Raw genomic sequence first — 20140 nt, 5'->3', positions numbered from 1 at the left:
TATAGTTCTTTATTAAATTTCTACATCCAATTCAACTCTACATAAAGCAGTATACTTTGTTTTGTTCTCCTTGCCTAGTTTTTGAGAAATCGTGCCCCTTTCTCGTTGTAGCAATTGAGATTCCCCAAGACGAACGGCATATTCAGAATTACAATATTTAAGCTTAAAATTCTTACCCAATTTCAAATATAAGTATCATCTGAGAAAGTTTGCTCTTTCTCACAGAATGAATAGATCTGAAATCCTACTTGAAGTTACTGAGAAGCTGGACCCCTGGGGGTTTGACATGTTACTTATATTAAGTGTTAATAAGAGTGGGGCAAGGGTCCTATGCAGAACCCCGGCTGCCCTGTGAACAAGGTGGGATCAGGCCAAGCACTTATAATGGTAACAAGTCCTGAGTCACCAAGGGATAAACTGTGCAGGGTGCTGTGGGACTGCTGAACAGCACCCCTGAGTCCACACCATGGCTCCTTCGTTTATCAGCCTGGTGACCTTGGGCAAGCTACTTCCGCTCTCTGAGCACTGTCGCAGTGCTCTGTCTAAAGTGACTGCTCAAGAAGGCATAGGGCACTTAAGAGATGTGAAGTACTTCTGACAGAAAGGGAGGGATAAGGACACAAAGCCCCGGCTGGTGAGTGGTATTAAAAAACTAGACATGGGGAAGAAACCCAAGAAGGTCTGTTAAGCAATGCGGGATTCGTTGTTAGAAAAGCTGGCCTGGCAAGTATTTACAAGTGAATATACAAAAATCACAAAAAACATGAACTTTTATAGTGAACCACATTATATCATTTTTAAAAATATATCTCAAAAGTGTTTCATTTTATTTAAAATTGAATGCATCACGGTGATGTTGGTTAATAAAATTACATAGATTTCAAGTGTACAAACACTACAGAGTTGTATAGCTTATCTTCTTGGCAATTTAAAAACAAACTAAACTTTTATATAAAGGACTCAGTTGTACCTCGGAAGTCCCACAATCACAGTCCTCTCCCATTTCTACCAACTGATTCCCACAGATTGGGTTGGATATGATATCTGTAGGTAACGGAATATTGAAGAGGCAATTTGATAATTTATCTTCAAAAAAGTTGGCATAGCTGACACGGCTGCAGGAACTGAAGTCTGTAGGTATATGGAAGCTGTGAAGATAAGGAAAGAGAAGAGAATGCAGTTATGCTGAGAAGGTAGGGGACAAATATCAGACATTGGGGATGCTACACCTGAAACCTTCCCCAAAAGAGCAAATCAAAGCCACTGATCAACTACCAAGTCATAAACTCATTTACATACTAAATTAGCCCACCTGAATGGACATAAACACCTCCAACTAAATGAGCAAAATAAAGAATCCGGGCTGCTGTTTAAAAAAACAAAAATGCAGCCCAGCCAGTGTCACTCAGTGGTTGGGCGTCGACCGATGAAGCAGGAGGTCAGGGTTCGCTTTCCTGTCAGGGCACATGCACAGGTTGTGGGCCTAATCACTAGTGTGGGGCCTACAGGAGGCAGCCGATCAATGTTTTCTCTCATTATTGATGTTTCTCTCTTTCTCCCTCTCTGAAATCAATATATATATTAAATGCACTAATATTTTGAAAAAATAGCATCAGATATGTAGTTGGCATGTAGCCATATGCTATTTCGCAGAATGGAGACTAATCCTATATCGAGAAGCTAAGAAGGAAATGAAAAAGAGGAAATGATTGTGTGAAAGGGAGTCTGGAATTTTTAAAGATAAAATTTCCTGGTAAGTTTGCCTAAGGCAAGGCAGAAATGAGTAATCTCTTTTCACAGACTCTCTCTTCATCTTTCTGTAAGAACTTTCTTCTTTAGATTTTTCTCCTAGAACTTTTTCCTTACTGCCACCCAATCTAAACTTAATCCAAATTTGATAAATGCTAATGATTTCATAAAGATGAGGATAAAATGACAAATCACCCTAAGAGCAAAGAGAAAATATGTTTAAACTATGTGTCAGTTAATGAAAAATATTAGCATATAGGGGAGGGATAAAGTAGTTTGGTATAGATACACATTTGTGATGTTGCTATTTAATGATTTAAAACCTTGACCATGTTATGGAAGATGACATAAAAGAGTAGCACACCCCAGAGAAAAATAAAAAAAAAAAAAAAAACAGGGGGAAATAGCATCTTCCCAGAGAGCCTTACCTTAGTGCATTGTTCATCACACAGATTGTAGCAGGGCACTTGCAAACATGGGCGTCATGAAACATCCCAAAGTTATGGCCCATTTCATGGGCCATTGTCCCTGCAACTTTAAGCACATTGTCACTATGATCCTAAGGGTGAGAACAAGAAACAGATCTAGTTTGTAAACTAAAGTATCACTCGGTATAATTAAATATTTTTATTGTAGCCAAGTGGAGAGGCTGATTTTAGCTTCAGCCTACTCACCCTACCCATCATCTGTCCTCTGTCCTCCTCCTCCCCTCCCCTCCCCTTTCCTCCTCCTCCCCTCTCCTCCTCCTCCCCCCCCCTCCTCCTCTTCCTCTTCCTTCTTCTTCTTCTTCTTCTTCTTCTTCTTCTTCTTCTCTCTCTCTCTCTCTCTCTCTACACACACACACACACACACACACACACACACCAAAATAAAATAAAACAAAAACTTCAATACTGAATGTCCATCACAGGTCATATTACCTGCTCTTTTTTTCTTGTGAATGGGGAATTTTTTAAATTTTTTTTTATTGATTAAGGTATTACATATACTGAGTGTCCAGATTATTATGACCACCTGATGTTTGCAGGCAAATTAGCTATACTTTTGCGCTGAAGTTGCTAGAGGGCCAGACCATTATAAATAGAGAAGCAGGCTGTTTACCATGACAGTAGAAGTGATTTTTTTCTGAAGATATGGGTAAATAATACGATTTAACAGTCTTTGAATGTGGGATATGTATTATGATGAGTGGCCAATTATTTTGATCACCTGATGCTTGTAGGCAAATTAGCCGAACACTGCATCGAATGGGATATGGAAGCTGAAGGCCTGTTCGAACACCTTTGCTGTTTGCAGTTATAGCACAGGAACACAAGGATTGGACAGTCAAGCATTGGAAAAAAGTCATGTGGTCTGATGAATCACCTTTCCAGTTGCATCATGCAGATGTCAGAGTGAGAATTTGGTAGAAACAGCATGAAAGCATGCACACCAAATGCATAAGTACAACCCTTCAAGGTGGTGGGGGCAGTGTTATGGTTTGGGGCATGTTGTCCTGGCATGATTTGGGCCCTTTAATTCATGTGGAACAACATCTGAATAGCACAGCATACCTAAGTATCGTTGCTGATCAAGTTCATCCTATCATGGCCGAGACCCGTTTGGCTCGGTGGATGGAGCGTCGGACTGCAGACTGGGGGGTCCCAGGTTCGATTCCGGTCGAGGGCGTGTGCCTGAGTTGCGGGCACATCCCCAGTGGGAGATGTGCAGGAGGCGGCTGATCGATGTTTCTCTCTCATCGATGTTTCTAACTCTCTGTCTCTCTCCCTTCCTCTCTGTAAAAAATCAATAAAATATATTTAAAAAAAAAAAAAAAAAAAGTTCATCCTATCATGTTGATGGCGTATCCCAATGGAGATGGCTTCTTCCAACAAGACAATGCTCCATGCCATGGTGCTTGTATTGTGCAGGAGTGGTTTCAAGAACATGAGGGAGACTTTACCTTGCTTAGGTGGCCCCCCACAATCACCGGATCTCAATCCAATTGAGCTTTTGTGGGGCAAAGTTAAAAGAGTCATCAGACAGCTGGTTCTATAACCATCAAATCTCACAGAACTGGACAGTGCTATTCATCAGGCATGGTGTCAGATTCCTTGCATCACCTTTCAATAGCTCATGGAGTCAATGCCAAGAAGAATAGCCACAGTATTGAAGGCAAAAGGTGGCCCAACGAAGTACTGATGGGGTGGTCATAATAATCTGGCCACTCACATTCAAATATATCCCACGTTCAAAGGCTGTTAAACCGCATTGTTTACCCATGTCTTCAGAAAAAAATCACTTCTACTGTCATGGTAAACAACCTGCTTCCCTATTTATAATGGTCTGGCCCTCTAGCAACTTCAGCACGAAATTATAGCTAATTTGCCTACAAACGTCAGGTGGTCATAATAATCTGGACTCTGTGTATGTGTCCTTATCCCCCCAGTTCCCCCTACCCCACTCCCATTCATGCCCTCAGCCCCCTGGTGTGTATGTCCATTGGTTATGCTTATATGCATGCATACAAGTCCTTTGGTTGACTTTTACCCCTTACCCCCACCCTCCCCTACCTTCCCTCTGAGGTTTGAGCATCTGATCAATGCTTCTCTGTCTCTGCATCTGTTTTTGTTCATCAGTTTATGTTGCTCATTATAATCCGAAAATAAGTGAGATCATATGATATTTATCTTTCTCTGACTGACTTATTTCACTTAGCATAATGCTCTCCACTTTCATCCATGCTATTTCAAATGGTTGGAGTTCCTTCCTTTTTACCACAACATAGTATTCCATTGTGTGGATGTACCACGGTTTTCTAATTCACTCATCTGCTGATGGGCACTTAAAATCTTCGCTATTGTAAATTGTGCTGCTATGAACATAGGGGTGCATATATCCTTATGATTGGTGTTTCTAGTTTCTTGGGATATATTCCTAGAAGTGGGATGACTGGGTCAAATGGAAGTTCCATTTTTAGTTCATTGGGGAAACTCCATAGTGTTTTCCACAGTGACTGCACCAGTCTGCATTCCCACCAGCAGTGCAAGAGGGTTCCTTTTTCTCCGCATCCTCGCTAGCATTTGTCATTTGCTGATTTGTTGATGATAGCCATTCTGACAGGTGTGAGATGGTTGTTTTGATTTGCATCTCTCAGATGATTAGTGAATTTGAGCATGTTTTCATATGTCTCTTGGCCTTCTTTATGTCTTCTTTTGAAAATTGTCCATTTAGGTCCGTTGCCCATTTTTTGATTGGATTGTTTATATTCCTTTTGTTAAGTTGTATGAGTTCCCTGTAAATGTTGGAGATTAAACCCTATTGGAGATAACATTGGCAAATATGTTCTCCCATGCAGTGGGCTTTCTTGTTGTTTTGTAGATGGTTTCTTTTGCTGTGCAGAAGCTTTTTATTTTGATGTAAAATAAATGGGATGTAGTCCCATTTGTTTATTTTCTCTTTAGCTTCTATTGCCCTAGGAGCTGTATCAATGTTGGCATAAGAACAGACATATAGACCAATGGAATAGAATAGAGAACCCAGAAATTGACCCAAACCACTATGCTCAATTAATATTTGACAAAGGAGGTAAGAGCATACAATGGAATCAAGACAATCTCTTCAATAAATGGTGTTGGAAAAATTGGACAGATACCTGCAAAAAAAAAATAAACTAGACCACCAACTTACACCATACACAAAAATAAACTCAAAATGGATAAATGACTTAAACGTAAGATGGGGGAAACCATAAAATTATTAGAGGAATCCATAGGCAGCAAAATCTGAGACATATGTGAATGGGAATATTTTAATGAGAAAGATATTAGTGGTTTCCTGCCATGAGAGATAGCAAAATTTATTCAGCATGTTAAGGAATCAGAAATGTTTTTAAAATAATCTACCTCCAGTCCCCAGCTTGCTTTTTAATACCTTCTAATTCAATTGGAGGTCTTTGATATGTTTAACTAATGGAGCTTTAAAAGTGTTGATTAACCTAAAACTTTAGCACATGGGTATCTTTTTCAACTCTATTACTGCCAAGACTATACTTCAATGAATTCCAGACTTGCCCCATTGCATGAAGTCCAACCAATGGCCAACTTCATTACCAGATTATTTCTGATTAGAGGTGCACTTAAAAACACTTGGAAATTATTGCTAGTTTTAATTTCCCAATGGAGAGACAAATTTGCTGATAACACCAATCCACAGAAACCCGATTCCCTTATCTTCTTCGTTTCAAAGAACCAAGTAAATAGATTAATAATGCACAGTACAAGACTGGCAAGCAAGGAAAACTCGTGTAAGATGAGAAGGTAATACCTACCATTCACAAATTGTTTCATCCTGTTGAAATAAATATGTTAAACTTTGCTATCTAGTAAGATACAACTCCCTGAATGGAGACAAAAACAAATCAAAAAGGTTAAGAAAAGTATAAATGTGTTTCAAGACTGTCCAGATTGCTTTAAGATGTATTCAAATTTAGGGTATTCCTTTAAAATAGTTCTTTTCATAACTTCAATGTTTTTCCCCTGGAATGACCCCATAAACAAGATAAAAAATTATGATCGTGCTGGGTTTATACTGGATATGCAAGATACATTCAACATTTGAAATTCAATGTTAACCAGCCATGTCAAGACACTGAAGGAGAAAAAACTATACTACCTTCTCAATAAATTCACAAAACAGAGCATTTGACAGGCTTGAACACAGACCAATTGATTATCTTAAACAAACCTGAATGATGCCAACAGAATGGTAAGGAGAGCACATTGTGGACATGAAAGCAAGACCCACAGTTGTTCCAGAAAGTTCTGTTGCCCTGAAAGAAATTGGTATGACAACTAAGCTTTATTTTCTATAGACAGTTCATCCACAACTCTAAATGATTAACAGAGAAGCTCACATTGTGAATCATCACTCTAAATATACCCTTCCGTTTTTTTTCCTGGACTGGTAGTTTACTTGGTTAGAGTTTCTTATCAATATACTAAGGTTGTGGGTTCAGTCTCCAGTCAGGCAGGGGCACATACAAGAATCAACCAATTAATACATAAATAAGTAGAAAAACAAATTGATATTTCTCTGTTTCTCTCTCCCTTCCTCTCTCTCGAAAGTAAATAAATAAATGATTTAAATATTTTCTTATTTTTTTTATTTTATGAGGCATTTTTCTTATACAATGGTTGTCATGTCACCTAAATCTAAACACCTGAATGTAATCACTTTTAATATTTTATATCTATCATTCATGATTATTATATTTTCATTGTGGAATACATCCCTTGTCAGAAAATGTGTTTTTGTCTCATGCAACGGGGGGGGGGGGGGAGGGGGGGGGGGCGGGGGGGGACAGGGGGGCCCTCAGCTGAGCCTGCCCCCTCTCACAGTCCGGGAGCCCTCAGGGAATATCCTGCTAACAGCTAAGCCACAGTCTGGCCTCCATCTGCGGGAGGCAACTAGCTGATCAGGGGAAGGCACCACGCTCATCACCCCACTGCTGCTGCCACTGCCAGCCACTGCAGCTGCCAGCACTCAGCCCTTGCAGCTGCCAAGGTGTTTTTGTCAACATGGACTCCAGTCCCTTCACTACGAAAAAAATGACAACTTTCTTTAGGCATTTTCAAGATGTCTCTTTCATAGAATATAACCTCTCTTTCTTTCCTTCTTCCTTTCTTTCTTTCTTTCTTTCTTTCTTTCTTTCTTTCTTTCTTTCTTTCTTTCTTTCTTTTCCTTTCCTCACCTGAGGATATTTTTCCATTCATTTTTAGAGAGCATGGGAGAGGGAAAGACAGAGAGAAACATCAATGTGAGAGGGACACATCGATTGGTTGCCTCCTGCATGAGCCCTGACCTGGGCCCCAGCCAGGGAGGAGCCTGCAACCTAGGTATGTGCCCTTGACCAGAATCAAACTGGGACCCTGCAGTCTGCAGGCTGAGACTTTATCCACTGAGCCAAACTGGCTAGGGCAGGATATGATATTTATTAGCCCCTCCAGCAGCAGACCTCCATTTTTTCCTGCAGGAGTGAGATAGAAAAACCCTAGATCACCTTCTTGAATTCTTATTACCCAAGCAAGTGGCATACTGCAAGCTTAGCCAATGAGCAGTCAGAAAAAGTGTTTCCTGTGCAGCTCACACACAGAGGCGGGACTTCTGGGCCACGGCCCTCTCCCTCCGACCCTTCACAGCCAGAGCAGCTTTGTCGGGAAGGATGTCCAGAAGGTCATCTGGAAGACATCTGGTCTAATTAGCATATTACCCTTTTATTAGTATAGATTGTCACATATGCTTTGTTTTAATTTATATTTTCCTGTTATAAAAGGGTGTCCCAAAATTCACACAAGTTTTAAATTTTACGCCATTTGTGCCGTAAAGTGTTGCCAATGGAAAAAAAAAAAAGATAGCATGACAGCTGACAGTTCAGGGTTATTAAAAATGGAGCGCTACACAAAAAAACAATGCTTTTTCATTGTTGAGTAATATTTTAAAAATAATGAAGGTTTGGCGGCTACAGTTCACAATTTTTGTGCAAAATATGGTCGGAATAGTGATTTAACTTCATCAACTGTGATGAGATTAATTAAAAAATTTAGGGAGACTGGCTCAATTAGCGATCCTAAACATTCTGGCTATCCTTCAACAAGTCATTCAACACAAAATATCAAAGCAGTTCGTGAGAGTGTTGCTGAGAGTCCAGGGACATCAATTCGGCGCCGTGGTCAAGAATCAGACATTTTGAGAAGCTCTCTACAGCGTATTCTCACGAAAGATTTGCATCTTCATGCTTACAAAGTTCAATTGACTCAAGAAACTGAAGCCTACTGACCACGCACAGTGAATAGAGTTCGTTGAATGGATTATGGAACAACAAGTGGATGCTGATTTTTCAAACAAAATCATCTTCAGCGATGAGGCTCATTTTCATCTTGATGTCTTGGTTAATCGACAAAATTGTCACATTTGGGGTTCAGAAAATCCACGAGTGATTGTTGAGAAACAAATGCATCCACAACGTATCACTGTTTGGTGCAGATTTTGGGCTGGAGGCATCATCAGACCATTCTTCTTCGAAAATGCGGCTGCTCAGGCAATAACAGTTAATGGTGCTCGCTACCGTGACATAATAATCCATTTACCAGATATGCTATTCTATACATAACCCTATACTTTATGAATCAATAAAAAATTTACAATTTTTAATTATAAACCTGTGTTTTCTATCAAAATTACTTCTTGAGTGAATTTTGGGACACCCTTTATATTTTTATAACCATTTACTCTTATTTTCCTTTAGCACTGTTTTAAGTATAGTAGGATTTGGAATTTGGGCCCATTCTGAAAAATTTTGTGTTAATGAACCTTATTTGTTATTGAAATATTTGTCCTATTGAAGAGGGATTTGAAACACTTGCATTTATTTATGGAGATGATGTATTTGGTCTTTAGTAATTCTAATTTATTTTTCTCAGTTTTTAATGATTCCACTTTATTTCTTTGTTATTCTTCTTCTGCCATCTGTTCAAGATCCTGGTCCTCATTTGTACTAGAAATTTGCAATATATGCATCATTAGTGTCATCCCATACACCGGAAGGTCACAGGTTCCATTCCAGATCAGGGCACATACCTAGGTTGTGGGTTTGATGTTCTCTCTCATATTGATGTTTCTCTCTCTCTCTCTCTCTCTCTCTCTCTCTCTCTCTCTCTCTCTCCTTTCCCCTCTGTCTGAAATCAATAAGAATATCCTCTGGTGAGGATTGAAAAAGAAAGAAAATAAATTTACTTAGTAGATGCAGTTACATTTAAAAAAAAAAGAACCTATATCTTCCCACTTAACAACATCAAGAATGGAGAATATTAATTTTTTCCATGCAAAATGAGGAAATTGCATTCACTGTGGAGTGTTCAGATATCTGTTATTTTGAAATGATATTGATCTCTTAAAAATTATATTGTAGCCGAAACTGGTTTGGCTCAGTGGATAGAGCGTCGGCCTGCGGACTGAAAGGTCCCAGGTTTGATTCTGGTCAAGGGCATGTACCTGGGTTTCGGGCACATCCCCAGTGGGAGATGTGCAGGAGGCAGCTGATCGATGTTTCTCTCTCATCGATGTTTCTAACTCTCTATCTCTCTCCCTTCCTCTCTGTAAAAAATCAATAAAATATATTTTTAAAAAATTATATTGTAAATTTACTTATACTTACATCTACATTTGTTTAGGTTCAATCTCACTACTAGCTCATTTATAAGAAATAAAATCTTTCCCCATCTTGGAGTTATCTAGTTTGGTTCCAATTTTTAGTGAATAGAATATATTTAGACTCTAAGGTCTCTACCTGATTACACTGAGATACAGGTATCTTTTGTTAATTTGTCAGGTAAATGGTAAACTTTCTATTTACAAGTAAATAGACAATTATTTCTTTCCATCATATATTTTAATCTGTTTATTTTAACCTATTCAAGAAATTTACTCGACATTTGATTTCCAATTTTTTATTTATGCACCTGTTATCTTATGTATAATTTGTATCTCTCTAGCCTTCTACTCACATACAGGAATACACTATAATCAAGCATGGCCCTGGAGCCAGTCTGGTAATTGGATTCCCTTACTACTTACTAGTTTAAGATCTTGAAAAATCATGAATTTTTCAAAAATGATGTTTTACCTTTGGTGGGCCCTTGAGTCTGGCTGACCTTCCCAAATGAAGGAACTCTGGCTGCTGTTCTTCAAAGATAACCCCAAAGACCAGCTTTGCAGTATTCACATCCTGGAGTGCCTATGAATCTGGATAGGTCTATGACTTGCTCTTGACCAACAGAACAAATCATGTGACCATGTCATTTCTAAAATTGGGTCAAAACAAAGCCTTAAAGCTCTCTCCTGGGCCCCTTAGAATGCTTCTTCGGGGAAAAGTGAGTCACCTACTAAGATATCCAAAATCCTGAGATTGCCATGTTAGAGGCAGTCCAAGTTAGCCACACAAAAAGCTGTATTTACAGAAAGATGACCAACCAGCCTCCCTTCTCCAGCCACACCAGGCAAATTATCAGCCATATAAGTGAAGAAGACTTAGTTTAAGTCAAGAGGTTGTGAGCTGATGTGTTATGCTGTAATAGATAACCAGCAAACAATATTAATTCTGACAAAATCTAATTTCTTGCTGCTTCCTTCTATCTGATACAGCTGCAAGCTATCCAGCAAAATTTTCTTGATCTCTTTTAAGGCAAATGTTCAGCACTTTTTGTATAATTTACAACTTTTATATTTATTTTCCCTGTTTTTTTTTAAATTAGTCATTTCAGCAGAATGGTAGAGGTGTGTAATTAGAATGCAATATTCAATTTATCTTTTATTCTAGAAGTGTGTCCTGACTAGCGCTTAAAGCTAATCAATTCTTTTTAGATAGTAAATCTAAATTCATCTGGCCATCCTCTAAACCAGTCTTTCCTTTCTGTGCATCCAATAAAAACAGACAAACTTCTTGCGAATCATTACTAAACCATTAACTTCTCATAAAAAAGAAAAGAGCATATTCAACATAAGGTCCTAATGAATACTTTTAAAACTTTTAACCTTCTATGTTAAACCATGTCCCCTTACCTTATACCCTGAGATACCACTTGCTTTGCCCGGGCTTTGAGAAGTTTTATGCTAAAAACCACATAACATAAAAAGGGGCAATCTATACATACGTGATTAACTGAGCAATATCATGACGCTTTCTTCTAAGGAGGACATCCCCCCTCCATTTAGAAAAGTTTTCCAAAGTGAAGCTTGCATTTGGGGTGATCTTTATCTTATCCTCATCATTCCAGATTTCTATCCCCACTAAGGCCACATGAGTATTGAGCTTTTTATAAACCTGTCCAAAGGGAAAAAAATGACAAAACATCAACTTATAATGGTGACATCATCATTTAATATTCTCAATATACTTTAGATTTTCAAACTATTTATAACACCACTGTAAAAGCTTTCTTTCTAAACAAACTTGTGAATGGAAGTTGCCATTTCTTTCTTGCAGAGGCTGGTATCCCCATTCTTAGGCAAAACAAACACCCTTAGATATTTCAGGTCTGTAAATTCCTTTTTTTTTTGGAGAAAAGGTTCTTTTGAGACAAATCTTTTTTCTGTCTGCAACCTCAAGAAATATAATTTTCTATTAGTGGCTCATTACTATTACTGCATTTAACTCAAATGCCTTGTAGCATTCTTAGAATCTTCATGTTTCAGAACTTAGCAAGGTTGAGTCAGTGCTGGTTTGGACAGTAGTAAAGAAACGTGCTATGTGGAAAAGTCCTGCATCTGGAAGTCACAATGAAATAAGTGGTCCTCTAATTCTGATAACTGAACTATAAACCAAATACACTACAATACACATAGAATAACCTTTGGAAATAAGTTAAGCTTATGAGACAATACGCTTACTCTAAATATAAAAACTTAAATAGCTGCTATAGTTTATAAAACTATAGTGTTGGTCAAAGGATGAAAACTGCCAGTTTTATGATGAATAAGTTCTGGGGATTGAATGTAGGGCATGGTGATTAAAGTTAATATTACTATATCATATAATATACTTGGAAATTGCTAAGAGAGTAGATGTTCAATGTTCTCCTCAAAATAAAGAAATGGTAATTATGTAACATGATGAAGGTATTGGTAAACCTATGGTGGTAATCATTCCGCAATATATAAGTATTTCAAAGCAATGCTTTGAACACCTTAAACTTACACAATGCTATATGCCAATTATATCTTTTTGAGATATACTGAAAAAATCCACAGTGACAGGTTTTCTCATGGGGCGACATTCTGCCGCATTAAAAGTAGTTTGTAAAATAATAAAACATTTAGGACTACAAGTATCACCAAAAGAGAAGTAAAAATCTAACAAGATTAAAATCCTCTCTATTATTCCCTCAACTTCCTTATTCCTTTCTTGCTTTATTTTAGTCACCTGACAAAATTCTAATCCTGGCTAAAGCTCACTCCCCACTCTGCCTGCCCCCCATCATGCCTCAGAACCCCGACAGGGAAAGCACACCATGCTGACTGCTTCCACATTGAAGCCCTGACTACTGACCTCCAGTGGTCTTTCCCACACGCCAGAAACCAGCTGCATTTCCAAAATCCATTCACTCTCTGCACATTTTTTTCATACTCACTCCTCTTTCTTTGAAATTCTGACAGTTTCTTTTAAATCCTCACTTTAAATGGATGCCCCTGCTTAGCATACTCACTAAGCATCTAGAAGCAATCAGGAGAGAACTTCCACAAGCTCCTACCACCCATCTATCTACCCCCTGGCCTACACCTGTTGGAACAACCCATGCCTCTCCTTTCTTACGATGAATGCTCTGTGAACTGAAGGACAACTCCTCTATTCATGCACCAGATCAAAGAGCTCTTCCAGCAACTCTTCCATCTTCCTTCTATGGAATTGTTTCCCATTGGCGGCAAAATGGGGGTTAGAGGATGAAAAGAGAATTTCTCTTTATGACCCTTCTCCCTCCAACATAGGCTCCATTTCTCTGTTCCCCTTTATAGCAACTTCTGGGGAGAATTTTCCATATTTGCTGTCTCTAATTTCACTTCTCTCACTGTCTCTGGACTCACTCTAATCCTGATTTACTGTTGTACTCCGCAGAAACTTGCATCTCCAGGTGACCAAAAACCTCTTCTTTGTTAAATGCAATGGTCAATCCTTAGTGCTCAGAAGCATCTACAATCTTTGATCATTTTTCCTTTTATAGATTTCTGTTTCAAGGAGCTTCTAGAAGAACAACTCTCTCCTGGTTTTCCTCCTACCTCACTATCTACTATTTCTTGGACTCTATCAGTGTCTCCTCCACTCTAATCTCTCCTCAGAGAAGTACTTCAATGATCTGTCTTTAGGTTTCTTTTCTACTTATCTAGGCCCACACCCTTGGTGAGCCTGCACCAACAGTTTCTTGGCAAACTATTTCTAGAAAGGTCTAGATAGAAAGTATCTTAAGCTATGAGTCCATGTACTCTGGATTGAAACTATTCACCACCTCCAGCATTGTATCAGGAAAGCAGCAAAACAGACCTTGTGCAAACAAATGGGGGTGGCTGTGTTTCACTAAAACTTTATTTTGTAAAAAGGCAGCAGGATGGATCTGGTACACAGGCTGCAGTTTTCTGACCTGTGCCTTCTCTATATGTGCTGGGGACTTACAGATTTATAGCTTACAGATTTACATAGCACTCCAATCTTATATTTGCAGCATTTCTACCTGGAAATCTTTATACAAAAAGATATCTCAATGTTAATTTGTCCAAAATGGAAATCCTAATCTGTCCTCTGAGTTACCATCCCCTACCATTTTCCCCCCATTCCTTGTTCATTAAGTCAAAACCCTTTATGTCACTTGACTCTTCTCTTTTATATTTTTGTAATTCTTATCTCCACACATGCCATAACCCTGTTAGCTATTCTCAATAGACCCATAATCACTGCTTTTTCTCAAACCACCATCATCTCTTGCCTGAATTATGGCATAATTCCCCTGTCTCATCTTGTTTCTGCTCTTGCTTTCCTTCCTTTTATTTTCAACACAATGGCCAAGATCATCTTTTAAGAACCCACATCTGACCATGTCATACCTCAGGCTCCCAGTGTTCTCCTCACTCATGAAGTCCTTACACAGAACCACCAGGCCTTCAGGTTTGGGTCACTGCTACCTGTCAGATGTCATCTCCTCTCACCCTTGTGCTGGTTTACTACATTCTGGCCACAGTGGCCTTTCCACTGTTCCTCAAACATGACAATCTAGGTTCTGCCCTCAGGTCCTTTGCTCTGCTTTGCACACCTCCCATTAGGGTCAGAGAGAATTCCTTCAAGTCTCTACTCAATTGTCACCTTATTAGAGAGGCCTCCTATTTCACATAGCACCTAAGATGAATTTCTTCTCTCTCTCTCTCTCTCTCTCTCTCTCTCTCTCTCTCTCTGTCCCCCTCTTCCTCTCTCGCTTTATTTTTCCTTATAGCAATTATCACCATCCTACATACTCTTTATATGATTTATTTGTCTCCTTAAACAATAATGTAAACTCCCCTGAAGCAAAGGATATTTGTCAGTTTTGTTTCTCATTTTATTTCTGTAATCTCAAAAAGTCCCTGGCACAAAGTAGATGCTCAAAAAATATGGCCAGTACTTGGGGGTTTCCTTAAGAGGAGTGAGTCACCATGATCTTTGTGGTGAGAAGACAAAATAGGACCTTGGTCACTGAATCCACCTTTATTTTCTTTCTATCCTTAGATGATGTGTAGGACACCACAAAGTGACCAACCCTTTTCAACTAAGCAGGCTAACTATATGTTCAAGTAATAAACTAAATATTAATATTTAAATCTTTTAAAAAGGTTAGATTATAAAATCATGTTTAAAGAACAGATCAGCAATTATGTAATCAAAATGGGCTTGAAATCTGACCAATCTAAGTTCAAATTTTATTTCTATCATTTTTCTAATTTTGTGATTTTAGAAAAGTTGCTTTGCTTCACAGAATCTGATTTCTTTGCTATAAATTAGGTTTGATAATATTTTAGTGTTGTTTGATGATTCAATGATATAATGTATTGAAAGATGTTATTGTGCCACAGCTTGCCTTATTTTGCTTGTTTTATTTTCTTGCCATGATTGGCTTTCCCTTGAGACTTGTTTGTCAGAATTTTTATACTGGGCTTTGGGAAAAGAAAAACCATGCAGACACCTTGTATACCTTCATGGAGCTGAGACTAGTGTGACAAATAGGTGAGAAATGTCTCTGTCCTGTAATATTAATATTTAATTAAGTAGCAAAGGTCGTGGTCACCCTTCAAGAGGCAGTCATCAGTATTAGTCTTAAGAGTGTTGACTTTCTTTCCCTGCCTCATGAGTACTCACAGAAACACCCAATGTTACTGCCTAGCAAGAGTTAAAATTACATCGAAATAAATGTCATACCATGTTGACGTAATTGGCCATCTCAAACACCCTCTTTCTTATTTTCTCTGGATCTTGATTGTACTTTTTAAACTAAAAGACAACCAAGATGAAAACAAAATGGGCATTGATAGGAATAAACATAATGGGAAGGTTTAAAAATAAAGACATTCTCAGTTTATTTTACTTATCAGTGTTTATAACCCATGATCAGTTACAAAAAGTTAGAAACAAATGCTTCCTTATTTTTCTAACCATATTAAAGCATTTTAGGAATAGAGATGATGTTTCGTCCCCTAAGGTACTAACTCAGTGTAAAGCTTTAAGATTTTATTACAAATGTATTTCAGCTAAATACCATGATTCCCTAATCTGTGCAGAATCAGTGCCAGGAATAGATTATTCCTTAAAAAAATATGAACAGTAAATGAATTTAGTATAATAAGAGAGGTCAAAGTTTTAGAGTCTGAACTAATTAACTTGTGTTATCAAAGTACAGAATTTTTCCTTTGAGATCATACATGTGGGTCTCAGATTTAGAACACACAATATATGAAAATGCATTCTTATAAAAGAAGTTAGACAATGAGTATTATAAGAAAATGCTTTTTCCCCCAGAAGATCCTATATATTAGTCCTTTATGTTTACCACTTCCTTATGAGCATAAATTCTAATTTACCAATGACTTAACTAGTAAACATAAGCCAAAATGACAAAGAAACTTAATTGGAAACTGAGTCTAGAGCTCTTAAGATAAAAAAAAAAGACATTCGAATATAAAGATGTATTGCATGCATATCATATCCAGTGCCCATTCCTGGAAAGAAGAAATCGTATCAGTCTAATTATATGTCAAATTTTTCATAGGTTCAGAACAATTGGTAAAAAAGAATTACTCATAATCATGATTTTTAAAAACCAATCCATAGGGCTAATACTCACATAATAAGTTAAGGTAGGAGGGGATTATAAAAGGCATATTTATTGATATAGTTACCTCACCATTATCCAGGACCAAATAATATTCTATGTATTTCTTTTGTTCCCAAACTTTCCGGTCATGGTCATTTAATTTCTGCAATCAATATAACAAGAAAGATTACTAAGACAAGATCTTTCTCTGCAAGATTCTTTCTTTTATGAGATTGGTTGTTGTCTGGGGATAACGGAAGATAAGATTATGATGTTAATTCTAACTAATAAGCCAGAATTATCTACAGACAGGCTCAGAATGTCAGAGCTAGGAGAGATGTCAGCAATATGCTAGGCCAGCCCCTTTGTTTTACCAAACAAAGTGATTACACAACTAGTAAATAGGAATGCTGGAATTAAAAGTGTTCAGAGGTTTTTGAACAGTGGACGTTCCCACTATCCTGCTATGAAATAGACAAACTTTGACTTCAGGGTCCTCCTTGTGTTTTTGTTGTCGTTGAGTATCCTTTTATTCTTGTTCCAGTGAACACCCCCTTCTTTACCAATGGTGCCATGCCCAAAGCCACATGACACCTACTCTGTCTTTTCTTCCCAGAAAGAGCTGGATCTCTTTCCTACATTCTAAGCCTCCCTATTTTCTGTTCCTTTTTCTCCACAATAAAACAAAATAACAACAATGAAAACATATTTCATAGTGATTGTCCCATTGAAAAGTAGCAGACATTATTTGTATTAAATAATAAGCCACCAAAGTTTATTATGTTGCATTTCTAGAAGTGCTTTTCTTTTAACGGGTAAATAAGTTTCCATTAACAAAAAAGAGTCCTGAAGGTAGACTTTTAGCTATTATCTAATGATAATACTTACCTCCCACCCTCCATGGGAGCAATAAATTCATTAGCAATTACTGTGCACCAGCAATGCTCTGGGCACTAGGGATATAGCAGTGAAATAGACATGGGCCGTGCACTGAAGGAGCTCACAATAGGCAAATAAACACAGACATATCAGATGGGCATTATGAGGGCCTCCGTTATTTAGAGGAAGGATAACAGTGAGAGGAACTGAGAAGGCATAGCACTGATGAGGTAGGAGGAAAACGAAAGAGAGAGAGAGAGAGAGAGAGAGAGAGAGAGAATGGAAGCATGGTTATTTGCACATGATTAGCAAGGAATTGAGACAGAGACAAGGGGTCTGTACCAGCTAAACCAGGAGATCAGCATTCAGGTAAAAGTGGTTCTTCTGGCTGGTAGCAAACACCCAGCACATTGAACCCAACAGAGATTTTATTTTATTCGGCCCAATTCTGCCCACTGCTTATGGGTTTCCCAAATGTTTATAAGAGATGATCTTTTGTAACTGAAAGTTGGATTCCATATATGAAAGCACATTCTAACCTGCCGTGGGCAGATCCTATATTTACCTTCCTCACTGCCACATCCTCAGCACCTATGGCAGTACTTGAAGAAGGGTTTATTGAATGAGTTCATTCATGAAGACAGCAGGATATTTTACCTCAAAGTAATAATAATACTTTACACTGTTGCTGTATGTTAGAGTATTGTGAAAGTTGCCTGCTGCTAGTTGATCCATAAGTACTTATTAAATTAAATAAATCAATGTGCAATAAGGTTTTAATGTCTCTATAACCTATTAGTTTCAACAATGACTGTAAGGTTTCAGCAATGTGCAGTTGCTAAGACTAGAACCCAGGGCAGACAGGACTGAATACATGAGAGTGCATGAGAGTATTCCAAATAAAAAATAGAGGTATGCATACGACCACACTGGTGCCAGGTGGGGTCACATTCTTCCGAGATGTATGTTCCCATATCATGTCATCCATCCCACAGGTGCTGGGAGCCTTCTTTTCGTCGGGATCATGCTTGAAGAGTGCATGCTCCTGTTCATCCTGATTTGCAGAGCTTAAAGGTTCAATGAAGTACTTTTCATCTCCCTGACTGAAGTAGCCCCTAAAAAACATGAGAGTCCAGGCTTCTTAAAAAATATTTCTGCATTTGAGTGCAATAGACTTAGAGACTCCAAAAAGTTACCATTGCCAAAACATTCTAAGCTCATGGCAGTAGAACACAGTGTAACATTACAGCTGAAGATCCCCTTAGAAATTATCTAGACTTATTCTCTCTATGAGGAAATGGAACCTATGGGGGAGAAATGACTTCTGCAATGTCCTATAGCTAACCTAAGTCAGAGCTGGCACTAGAATAAAATTTCCTGACTCTTGGTCCAGTTTCTTCTAATTCCCTTGCCTTGTCTGTTCTCAGGTATTCTGAAAATAGAAGATCTGTAGTCTTATATATAAGGGTTAAAACTCTGAGCCTATCACTTATTAGTGGTAATACCATGGAAAATTACTTAAACTCATATAGCTTTATTTTCTCTATCTTAAAAATGAGAATAATAATACATACAATAGGATGGTTATAAAAATTGAAGGAGATAATATGAAAAGCATATGATCAATGAATAATGGCAATTTCATCTTAATTCTCTCTGCTGAAGCCCCAAGCTAAGATTCATTGGACCGTATTTAGGGAACACCCATTATTCATTAAGCATTGAACTAGAGGCAGGTGGTAAAGAGAGTCATTGTCTCTCCTCTCATAGAGCTTATATTCAAATGAGGAAGATAGATGTTGATTAGATAATTACATTTGACCCACAAATATATATAATTATATGACATATATGTAATATACATAATTATAGCAGATAATTTCTAAGAAGAAAAGCACAAGAACATACAATAGGGCAAATGGATTTATTAAACATAGAATTAGAAGAGTAAGAGGTGACGGGAGAGATAAATTGGGGGATTGATTGCATTCGTCTGCATAATGTAGTGAATGTATAGAGAGAATGTAGTGAATAATCTCAGAAAATATTTAGAACATATAATCAATAAGGCCTGATAATGGATTAAAATAGGTAGTTGAAAGACAATAAGTCATCAAGAACCTAGATTTCTGTATTGGGCAAGTAGTTGGTTGATTATTTACTGTGATAAGAAACACTGAATAAGTACCAGATTTTAGAGAAAATCACTAGCTTCATTAAGATTTCATTAAGATATAGAGATATGGAGATAAGAAAGAAAAAACTAGATATTCAAGTCTGGGTATGGGAAGTCTGGATATCTTATTATTGACAGACACATGGGGAGTCCTTAGTACAGAGAAAAAAATGGATAAGCCTGGACAGGACAAACTAGAGATTTTAGAGTAAAGAGAGAAGGTGAAGAGGAGCTCCCCTTTCCTAAAGGCTCTGACTTTAAAATTGGGACTCAAAACCTATATTTTGAAAGCAAGCAACCAATCAAAGAAAAGCAACTCAGAAAGCAATTCAGGTTTTTAATTTATAAACTACTATCAAGAGGGACCATGTTTCCTTCAAATCTAAAAATTTTTAGTCCTTAGAATTCATATTTCCCTATAGTAACATTTATATATATATATATATATATATAAAATTTTAGAGGCCCGGTGCAT

At 37.8% G+C, this 20140-nt stretch overlaps 1 protein-coding gene across 6 annotated transcripts in view; it reads right to left on the bottom strand.

Annotated features, from left to right (window-relative positions):
• ADAM28 (ADAM metallopeptidase domain 28) overlaps positions 1-20140 on the bottom strand; it is a 62642-nt gene that overhangs the window by 26892 nt on the left and 15610 nt on the right. For 4 of the 6 annotated variants that reach the window (XR_011471460.1, XM_070414099.1, XM_070414096.1 and 1 more), the window contains exons 6-12: positions 18412-18604; positions 16696-16773; positions 15719-15790; positions 11439-11608; positions 6475-6559; positions 2178-2308; positions 971-1148 (exon numbers count right to left, since the gene is read on the bottom strand). Coding sequence is in view for 5 of the 6 variants with exons in the window: in XM_070414099.1 (XP_070270200.1) it covers positions 971-1148; positions 2178-2308; positions 6475-6559; positions 11439-11608; positions 15719-15790; positions 16696-16773; positions 18412-18604 (907 nt within the window). In the remaining variant the exon portion in view is untranslated. The remainder of the gene's footprint in view (positions 1-970; positions 1149-2177; positions 2309-6474; positions 6560-11438; positions 11609-15718; positions 15791-16695; positions 16774-18411; positions 18605-20140) is intronic. The other 2 variants (XM_070414097.1, XM_070414098.1) reach the window with 2 other exon arrangements.

Source organism: Myotis yumanensis, unplaced genomic scaffold (genome assembly GCF_028538775.1).
Source record: "Myotis yumanensis isolate MYYU_CA2020_CCGP unplaced genomic scaffold, mMyoYum1.0.hap1 SCAF_5, whole genome shotgun sequence".
Lineage (NCBI taxonomy): Eukaryota > Metazoa > Chordata > Mammalia > Chiroptera > Vespertilionidae > Myotis > Myotis yumanensis.
This window is presented reverse-complemented; position numbering and strand designations above follow the sequence as displayed.